The 9,443-nt window shown below is 49.5% G+C and overlaps 1 protein-coding gene across 1 annotated transcript in view; it reads right to left on the bottom strand.

The window, feature by feature from the left end:
* TRAK1 (trafficking kinesin protein 1) overlaps positions 1–9,443 on the bottom strand; it is a 130,349-nt gene that overhangs the window by 24,980 nt on the left and 95,926 nt on the right. Inside the window, exons 8-12 of the mRNA XM_017540706.2 lie at positions 8,021–8,151; positions 7,338–7,412; positions 6,324–6,461; positions 1,519–1,595; positions 555–669 (exon numbers count right to left, since the gene is read on the bottom strand). Coding sequence (XP_017396195.1) covers positions 555–669; positions 1,519–1,595; positions 6,324–6,461; positions 7,338–7,412; positions 8,021–8,151 — 536 coding nt within the window. The remainder of the gene's footprint in view (positions 1–554; positions 670–1,518; positions 1,596–6,323; positions 6,462–7,337; positions 7,413–8,020; positions 8,152–9,443) is intronic.

Genomic DNA, 9,443 nt, shown 5'->3' with positions numbered 1-9,443 from the left:
GTGCACTGAGGGGCCGAGAGGACACCTGGCCGTGCGCGTCCCTGCGGCCCACCATCCCGTGCACTGAGGGGCCGAGAGGACACCTGGCCGTGCGCATCCCTGCAGCCCACTATCCTGTGTGTTTTTTAGGGTGTTAGTTGCCTGCATCACAATGTGAAACTTGAGAGATTAAACACTCACTCCACCCAGGACTTGAACACCTGGTTGTACCCTAAAGGTGATGCTAGTGAAACCGCGTTTCACTAAAAAGCTTAACCTGCATATAAAAATACTTCAGCATGACTTTTGCCTCCTAGTTTTCTCTTTTCGCCATCACTAGGACGCGTGCTGCAGCAGGGACGGGTTCACTGCTCAGCTCATCGCAGAGATTCAGCCAATACTTACAGAATGCATATTTGTCGAACATTCACAGAGGAAAAGCAAGGCTTAAGGTAGTCTTAAACCTCTATGATGAGATGGTAAATCCTAGATTTGCCTGTTTTTAGAAAGCGCTATTTTAGGAGCAGAACCACAATGTGATGCCCATTTGTCTCCTTTTAAAGAGAAACGGGTACGCATGTTTCTATGATGGCTACTTCCTTCTGGGCTGCAGAGGGTGTCACACATACACTGAAGTTCCCTTGGATGCTTGTCCCACCCAGGGTCTCACTTAAGTTCTGTCCATGGAGTCTGGGTTCAGAGAAAACACAAGGAAACCTGGTCCACAGGTTCCTTATGAACACCTTGGGGCAGGCTAAGCACAGAGCTGCATCAGGAAGACAGACAGGGGAAGCTCATACCCCAGGTGTGTTCAGAAGGGGATGGAAGCCTTGCACAAATCTCTATGAATCCTCTGAATCTCATATTACATTGCTTTTAATTTTTTCAAAAATGTTTTCCACTGAAAGGAAAGATAAAAATGTGTAGCTGTGTCAAGACAAAGCTTGTGTGAAGAGAGATGAGAAACATGTATCTCCCTTTCTAGGACTTTCTGGAAGTTCAAAACTTGTTTTCAAAACCTAAGAAGAGGAGCACAGGGACTCACGGGCCAGTGACTCACACCTGTAACCCCAGCACTTTGGGGAGGCCAAGGCGGGAGGATCACTTGAGGCCAGGAGTTTGAGATCAGCCTGGGCAACATGGTAAAGCCCCATGGCTACAAAAGACTTTTTAAAATTAGCTGGAAGTGGTGGCAACACCCGCAGTTCCAGCTACTCAAGAGGCTGAGGCAGCAGGATCACTTGTGCCCAGGAGTTCGAGGCTGCAGTGAGCTATGATCACACCACTGCACTCCAGTGTGGGTAACAGAGACACTCCATGTCTAAAAAAATAAATAAATAAAAATTAACATGAACAAAACCTAATCGGAGGAGCTGGGGGATGCCGTCAGCTGTGTTCTATCATTCCCCTTAATCTGGTCCGGGAAGGACAAGAGTCAATCACTGTTGGTACCCAGAACCCCAACATCGCTAGGTTTTGAACACCACAGGTCACATTTGCCTCTGGGAAGCTCGAACTGTAAGAACTGTCTGGCCGTACGTGATGTCTGGAGACTCGCCCTCTTCCAGCTGCAGCTCCTTACGCATCGTCCCCTCAATCTCCGCTGCCAAGGAGTCCTGGGAAAACCAGAAGACAAATGTCAAGTGGGCGCCAGTTCAAATGCTCTGCCTCTGAGAGAGGCACACAGCCTGCGCGCCATGGAGAGTAAACCAAGGCAGCAGAAGCCCGCAGTCTCCCCAAACGCAAGGTGAACAGCACTCTCTGCTGTCAGAGACCCCCGCTGAGCGTTCGTCGGGCAGGTTCTGGGCATGGCAGCGCCACCAGACACGGAGCGTACGCTGCTGACTCACATGCCGTTAGGTGTCTAAAGCAAACTCTCTGCTCCCTTGGCCAAACCACGGAGCTGCAACCATGGCCACAAGGTGGGATGCGGAGCTTATGGGGGAGGGTGATGCGTTCACAGTGATGGGACAGGTGAATTTCCGATTACCTCTGAGCGTACAGTGAGACGTGGCACCACAGCCCACACAGGCCACACAAAGCTACTGTCCCCCTCGTCTACAGGGTCTGCCACACTCCCTCTGTGTCCAAGATTTTGACAGAGAATAGACAAGTGTTTCCAACTTCGGCTCCTAGGGAAGCCTTTCCCACCTCCAAAGGGCAGTCTGGTTCTGGGCTGGTGAGGTCTCACATGCATGTCCGACTCACCTAGGGAAGCCCTTACTAGACATCATGTTTAATTGCAATCTGTGGGTAATAATTACAAAATAAAATGCACATTTGTGAGGAAGGATTGAGAGGAAGCCTGCCAGCCCTTTATTCATCGAGCCTCCTGCTGGCTCCTGTGGCGTCTCCTGGCTTGGTTCCTCCCTCGGTCCACACGCATGGCCTGAGTCACACACACTGACATCTTCAGGTCTCCACTCTCCTCCTCCCTGCCCTCCTGAAAGGGAAGTTCCTTTCCCCGCCAACTACCCACGGCCCACCCACCTTTTAACAACCTGCCCAGGAAACGCAGGTTCCTGCTTCCACTAGGAATCCACATTTCTTCGGAAGCAGACGCCAAACATACGACGTCTTTGCCACTTTCAACAGCTCACATGCTCCTCTCTCCAGCTTTGTGGGGAAGGGGAAGGCACCAGCCAGGGGTGGCTACTGAGCACATGAAATGTGGTGTGTGACTGAGGACCTGAATTCGTAACTGTATATCAATTTAAGTGATTTAAATTTGCATAGCCACATGTGGCCAGTGGCTTCCCAGCAGACGGCGCCTGGGGCCTCCAGGGCAGCCATCTCTGTGGCTTCACAGTCCACGGGGATGCTCCAGTCTGGAGGCTGGAACCAGCGAGGAGACGCCACAGGAGCCAGCAGGAGGCTCGATGAATAAAGGGCTGGCAGGCTTGCTCTCCATCCTTCTTCACAAATGTGCATTTTATTTTGTAATTATTACCCACAGATTGCAATTAAACATGATGTCTAGTAAGGGCTTCCCTAGGTGAGTCGGACATCTTCTAAGCCAGCCTGTTTTTTTAATACTGTTATTCACCATATAATTTACAAACAGAGAGGAAAGGGCCTTCATACACCTTAAGGAAAACGAAGTGTCAAATTACTACAGTCGGCCCTCCGTATCTGTGGGTTCCTCAGACTCAACTAATCTTGCATAGAAAATTTGGGGGTAAAAAACAAAACATAATAAAAATTTAAGAATTGGTACAGTATAACAACTATTTACACAGCATTTACAATGTATGAGGTATTACCAGTAATCTGAGATGATTTTTTTGCATGTGGACGAGCATGCATAGGTTATAAGCAAACACGATGCTCTTTTACATCAGGGACTGAGGCACTGGAGGATTTTGGTATCTGCAGGGGGTCCTGGAACCAACTTCCCTCAGACACTGAGGAATGACTAATTCCAAAGCCACACTGAGATGAAGCCACGTGCAGGCTCTGTGACTTGTTTATGACCATGACCCTCTCCCCTCTGGCAAAGCAGGCAAGTCTGTGGACCCCTTCTTAGAATAATATTTTTAGGCAAATAATATTAAGAGGGTTATAAAAGAAAGCAGATATATATCAACATAACTGTGTGTCTGTGTGTGTGTGAGAGAGAGAGACAGTGGGGGAGAAGGAGGGGAGAGATCAGGACTGGGTATTGCTGTCATTTTGAAGTGGAGATCAGCATCCATGGGCTGTGAGGCACCTGTAGCAACACCATAGGGCCCAGCAAGGTGGCTCACACCTGTGATCCCAACACTTTAGAAGGCTGAGGTGGGTGGATCACCTGAGGTCAGGAGTTCAAGACCTGCCTGGCCAACTTGGTGAAACCCTATCTCTACTAAAAATACAAAAATTAGCTGGGCATAGTGGTGGGAGCCTGTAATTCCAGCTACTCAGGAAGCTGAGGCAGGAGAATCACTTCCACTTGTGAGGCAGAGGTCTCAGTGAGCAGAGATTGCACCACTGCACTCCAGCCTGGGCGACAGAGCAAGACCCCGTCTCAAAAAAGGAAAAAAAAAAAAAAAAAAAGAAATGTGTCATAGAAATACCTGTGATTTTTAATGATGACAAAGTCACAGGAGTGCTAATATCACTGTGGCTTGGTGACCTTCATACAGGAAGGGAATATTGAGTACAATTAGGAACTAATTTCACAGGCCTGAGTTTGGTCTGCGCATCCCAGATGAACTCCTGCCATGAGGCAAGAGAACTGGGAACACAGCTGTGAAAAGCTGCTATTCACTGTTCCATTCAGCGATTAGAATGGCCAGGAGCAAAAGAGGCAGATCCTGGCCATCCGGACGCTGCCGTCTGCGGACCGCTCTAAACACCGTTAACGCACGGTGCGCTAAAAAACAGCCACCTTCAAAAACTGGGCTGTGCCAAGAGCTACGGAAAGAGGCAAAAGCTTTACCTCAGCAAATACGGAGGCTGAGAATCCCTCAGAAGAGACCGAAGTGGAAGTTTCGAGTCGGCTTTTCTCACGCAATAGTTTAGTTTTCAAAGAGAGGCCCGTCCCTGAGAGTGGGGAAGGCAGCGGAATGGATCCTGGTGCCCAGGAAACGCGACAGTGCCAGGAGCTCACTGCACCGAGATGAGAAGCCAGGAGGGAGGGAACCCCGCCCCGCAAGCAGCCTGCAACGTGCTTATTGCTAGGTCAGGGAACGTGGGGGACTGAATATCCTTTGCTGCTTTTACTGAGATTCCCGGAATCACTGGATCGCCCATCTGTGCCTTAGAAAGCTGACTACATGTCTTTCTTGCCGGTTTCCCTGAGACTTCAGTGAAGTTTCCTGCGGTGGGGGAGAGGGGTGATGGCTGTTCCAGCCTGACCTTGATGCGTGAAAGCAAAGAAGAAAAAAAACATGATTTAGGGAAAGCAGACCAGACAACAAGGAGTGAGGGACGGGGGTCGGCAAGAGGGGCCGAAGAGAAAGGGTGCCGAGGAGAGGCCGAGCTCAGAAGGGACAGAGTTTCACAAGCGTTTATGCAGCCATCCCCTGCCACCTCACTCGGGGGAGCGTCTCTGCAGAGCTCTTCTCTCCTGAGAGAGCATTTAGCATTCACCAAACCACAGAAATAGAGCCCGAACGTACAGAGTTCTTGAGCTTGTTCTTCAGGCCATCAGATCCATCTAAATGTAATGTCTATTAAATGTGTACAATTCTACAACATGCCAAGCGCTGGGCTAGGTATAGAGTAGTAAAAGAAGAAGGGGGAAAAGTTACAAAGAAGGCAGGGTCCCCACCTTCCAGGGGCGTTCATCTGATAGAAGAGGACATGAGGAAGCTCATTCCCCTACAACACTTCTTCACAGGGCAGTGATCAGCCGCAGGGTTCAGCCCCGGGCTGCCCGATTTCCACAAGGAGAGCAGCCTCCTGCAAAATGCCCTTGTCAATCATGTTCCCCCAAAGCACATGAAGAAAATGAGGCCAAGGCTAAAAAATTAGACTGTAGTGAAATAATATAAAGAATGTAGCTGAGTGTATGGCTCACTCCTGTACCCCTAGCATTCTGGGAGACTGAGGTGAGAGGATCCCTTGAGGCCAGGAGTTCAAGACCAGGCTGGGCGACGGAACGGGACCCTACCTCTATTTTTGAAAGAAAGAAAGGAGACAGAGCAAGTGAGAGAGAGAATACTGTCACCTAACCAGAGAGAGAGTTCTGCGTCTCAGATCACAGATATTGAAACTCACCAAGAGAATGATTAATAAGTATACAAAGAATCAGCAGAACTGGAAGGGCATTTAAAAAATTCTGGAATGCACTTATGAGGCCAAAACAGCACACACTCCAATAAGGTAGAAAAAACAAAAAACCGAAAACCCCTCAGGAACAGGGTGAGTATCCCTTATCCAGAATACCTGGGGCCAGGAGTGCTTGAGATCTGGGGATATTTCCAGAATATACGCCAACTGAACATACCTAATCTGAAAATCTGAAATCCAAAATGCTCCAACGACTGTTTCCTTGAGCATCATGTCAGCACTCAAGGAGTTCTGGATTGTGAAGCATTTCGGATCAGAGGTGCTCAGCCTGTGAGTCAGACCTTCCAGTCCCTGAGGTCCCTACTAAAGCAAGTTCCTGCGACATTTAGCTTTTAACGGCAGGAGCAGAAAAGACAACAGATGTAGAGGAATGGAAAAGAAAGGACCGACGTGTCTTACGTAGTTAAGAAACCACCAGTCAGACTCAAGCGTCTTTGATTCAGACTCGGACCTGAACTGAGCAACGAGACACGAACTGTAAACACCCAACTCCAGTGGCCGGAACGTCCCACACGGCTCCCACTGCCTGGACCCCTGCCGTCCTCTGCCGGGAAGAAGACACCACTCACCATGGGAAACAGACCCAGCGAGTGGTAACGCCGGGACGTGGTGCTGGGCACGGTCTTGTTCCGGAGGTTCTTCAGCTCCTCCTGCGCCTCATGCAGCATCTCCATGCACTCAGCATACTTGTCCTCCAGCTCACGCAGCTGCGGGCAGCAAAGACACAGAGGTCAGGGTCTCCTGGGCACCCAGGGGTGCACACATCTGCCCATCCGAGGGCCGGAAAGACACGAACAGAGTCCCCAGCACGAGTGGAACCAGCTGCCCTGTGGGCCTGTGGCCAAATTACAGAATTTTCAAAGGCTTGCTTTTTCTCTGACTTGAGGCAAGCTTACAGACTCAGACACCTTCTAAAATACCAACAGCGGGCAAATGAAATAAAACCAACTTCATGCAAAAGAAAAATCAGACTACCCATGATGGCTTACATCTGTAATCTCAGCCCCTGCCCTTTGGGAGGGCAAGGCAGGCAGATTACTGCAGCCCAGGAGTTGAGACCAGCCGGGGCAACATGGCAAAACCCCATTTTTACAAAAGAACAAAAATTAGGTGGGGATATGTCCCACACCTGTAGTCCCAGACACTCAGGAAGATCACCTGAGCCTGAGGAGGCTGTGGCTGCAGTGAGCCACGGTCATGCCACTGTGCTCCAGCCTGCGTGACATATGATACCCTGTCTCAAAAAAAAAAAAAAAGAGAAAGAAAATTGTCACACCCATGTTTCAAGCCACAGCTGTGCATGAGGTTCCTCTCCCAGAGTGCTCTGTGTGGCTCCATTTCATTTCTCTGAACACGTTTTGGGCACCTGCACTTGCCAGGCTCAGCTGGTATAAAGCCCACCCCACAGGTGCTCAGAACCAGCAACTGTGCCAGTGAGTACAGAATCGAGATGCGACTGGGTTTACTATCCCACGAATAAAAATGAAATGAAATTCAAAGTAAAAACAGTGGTTACGATGGATGGGACTGTTGCCGTCGGGGAAGGCTGGTCCGCCTTCGCTGCAGGAACAAGGGATGCTCACCTCGGCCGTGAGCTGCCGCTGGGCATCCTTCGCAGCCCCCAGATGCTGCACGAGCTCTTCATTTTCCACCGCGCACTACAGCATGGCAAAGATAGAACATTTTCTAAGACACTCAGATTGTCCAGCCTTCCCCCCTCATTAACCTAATCCACGACGATCTCATCACTTTCTACGAGGACATGCTCATCTCATATTCAAGTTCTGTTTTTCATATGATTTTGAAGGTAAAGTCTTTCCTAGATCTACATTCATTCCCTACAGCCCTCCACCCCATCCCCCACTTCCAAAGCTCACTGGAAGCACTTTACCCTACACCAAGAGCAAAGCCAATTTTGTTGCCTCTTCTTAAATCTGAAGAGGATTCTGCTCTACTGCAGAACATACCTAGTGCACTGTGCAAAACAAACACTAGACTAGATGATCCATGAGTTAAACTCCAAAAGTCCATATTTACAGCATCTTTTTAATGAGTTTGAATAGTTTTAGGAGACAAGAGGTCACAACTGAGACTTGTCAGCCACTCAGGGTAATCAGTTTTATACTGCTGAGCCCACTGAGCTTTTCCTGCAGAGGGGCAACACAACCGTTAGGACTGAAACAAAAGGGCGCTGTCTTCTGGAGTAAGCGTCTCTTCCCCGCCTCTGCATGGCCATTGTAGCAGCCAGAAAACAGAGAAGCCTTACAGCTTTGGCCTTTTTCTGCAGATCCACTATTTGCGACAGCAAGTGTGTGATCTCCTCTTGCTGGCGGGCAGCATCTTCTGTCTTCTTGGCCAATTCCTCTGAGATACTAGCAATCTGGACATTGGCATCCCCTTTGACAAAGAAACAATCACAAGAGCTAGTCAGAAAACCACACATGCAGACCCAGACAGAAAAGTTTCTATGCGCTTTGCACAAGAAAAACCGTGCTTATTATAAGACAGCTGGAGTGGAGAGGGTGCAGGAAGAAGGAACTCACAGTGACCATTTTCCCACATGGAGAAGCAAAGCAGCTTCTGCAGGGCTCAGAACAAGCAGCTCACCCCATTAGCTGTCACTCCTGGACTCAGCGTGGCGCCCCAAGGCCACCCTTTGTTCTGGGGACACCAAGGCTGTGTCCCCAGAACAAAGAAGGGAAGCTCTGGGGGTCAGACAGAAAGTGAGGAGACATGAGTGCACCTGGCCAAATCCTTACATTCCACACGTGAGCAATCCATGAGACTAAACAGGCACCCGCTGCTGTGCCCAGTTCTGGAAAGGAACTTCTGCCTGCACAGCGCAATCCCTTGGGGTTTCCAACCCATATGCAGAGCGAGCACTCATTCAGCCAGATTGGAACATGAGGTGTGTTTCATTTACTTCGTATTTTGCTGAAATGCAAAATACTTAGTGTTTTGACCTTTTGTCTTAACTTGTAGACTTAAAATGAAGAGGATGAGGGACATATTTATTTGCAAAGGTGAGAACTCTGGCCTCAACTTCCACAAATCAAATTATTGGTTGTAAGCTGTCCTTCCACATTGGCAACACAGGTTTCTGTGGGTGGCCCTAACTTAGACATTAAAAAATTCCAATATTCCAGCGAGGCACAGCGGCTCACAATCCAGCACCTTGGGAGGCCAAGACGGGCAGATCACCTGAGGTCAGGAGTTCAAGGCCAGACTGGCCAACATGGTGAAACCCTGTCTCTACAAAAATATAAAAATTAGCCAGGCATCGTGGCAGGTGCCTGTAAACCTGGGAGGCTGAAGTGACAGAATTGCTTGAACCCAGGAGGCAGAGGTTGCAGCGAGCCCAGGTCACGCCCCTGGACCCTAGCCTGGGTGACAGAGTGAGACTCCATCTCAAAATAATAATAATAATTCCAATATTCCAGTAGAAAGCCGAAATGAAATTTAAATATCCACCTCAGTAATAAACTGAGATAACGCATAGCTGGCAACTTAGTACTAAGTTGATTAATGGGGAGGGGGTGCCACGCAAGGCTGGGGAGGACTCTGGTTTTAGGGAAAATGCTGCTGAGCCGTGGGCTGGCAGGAAGCTGCCCTTCAGCAGGGCTGCGGCTAGGCTGTGTCACCACGAGAGCGGATGCAGGGCAGCGGGCGGGGCGGGGCGGGGCAGCAAG

This window comes from Cebus imitator, unplaced genomic scaffold (genome assembly GCF_001604975.1).
Source record: "Cebus imitator isolate Cc_AM_T3 unplaced genomic scaffold, Cebus_imitator-1.0 Scaffold129, whole genome shotgun sequence".
Classification (NCBI taxonomy): domain Eukaryota; kingdom Metazoa; phylum Chordata; class Mammalia; order Primates; family Cebidae; genus Cebus; species Cebus imitator.
This window is presented reverse-complemented; position numbering and strand designations above follow the sequence as displayed.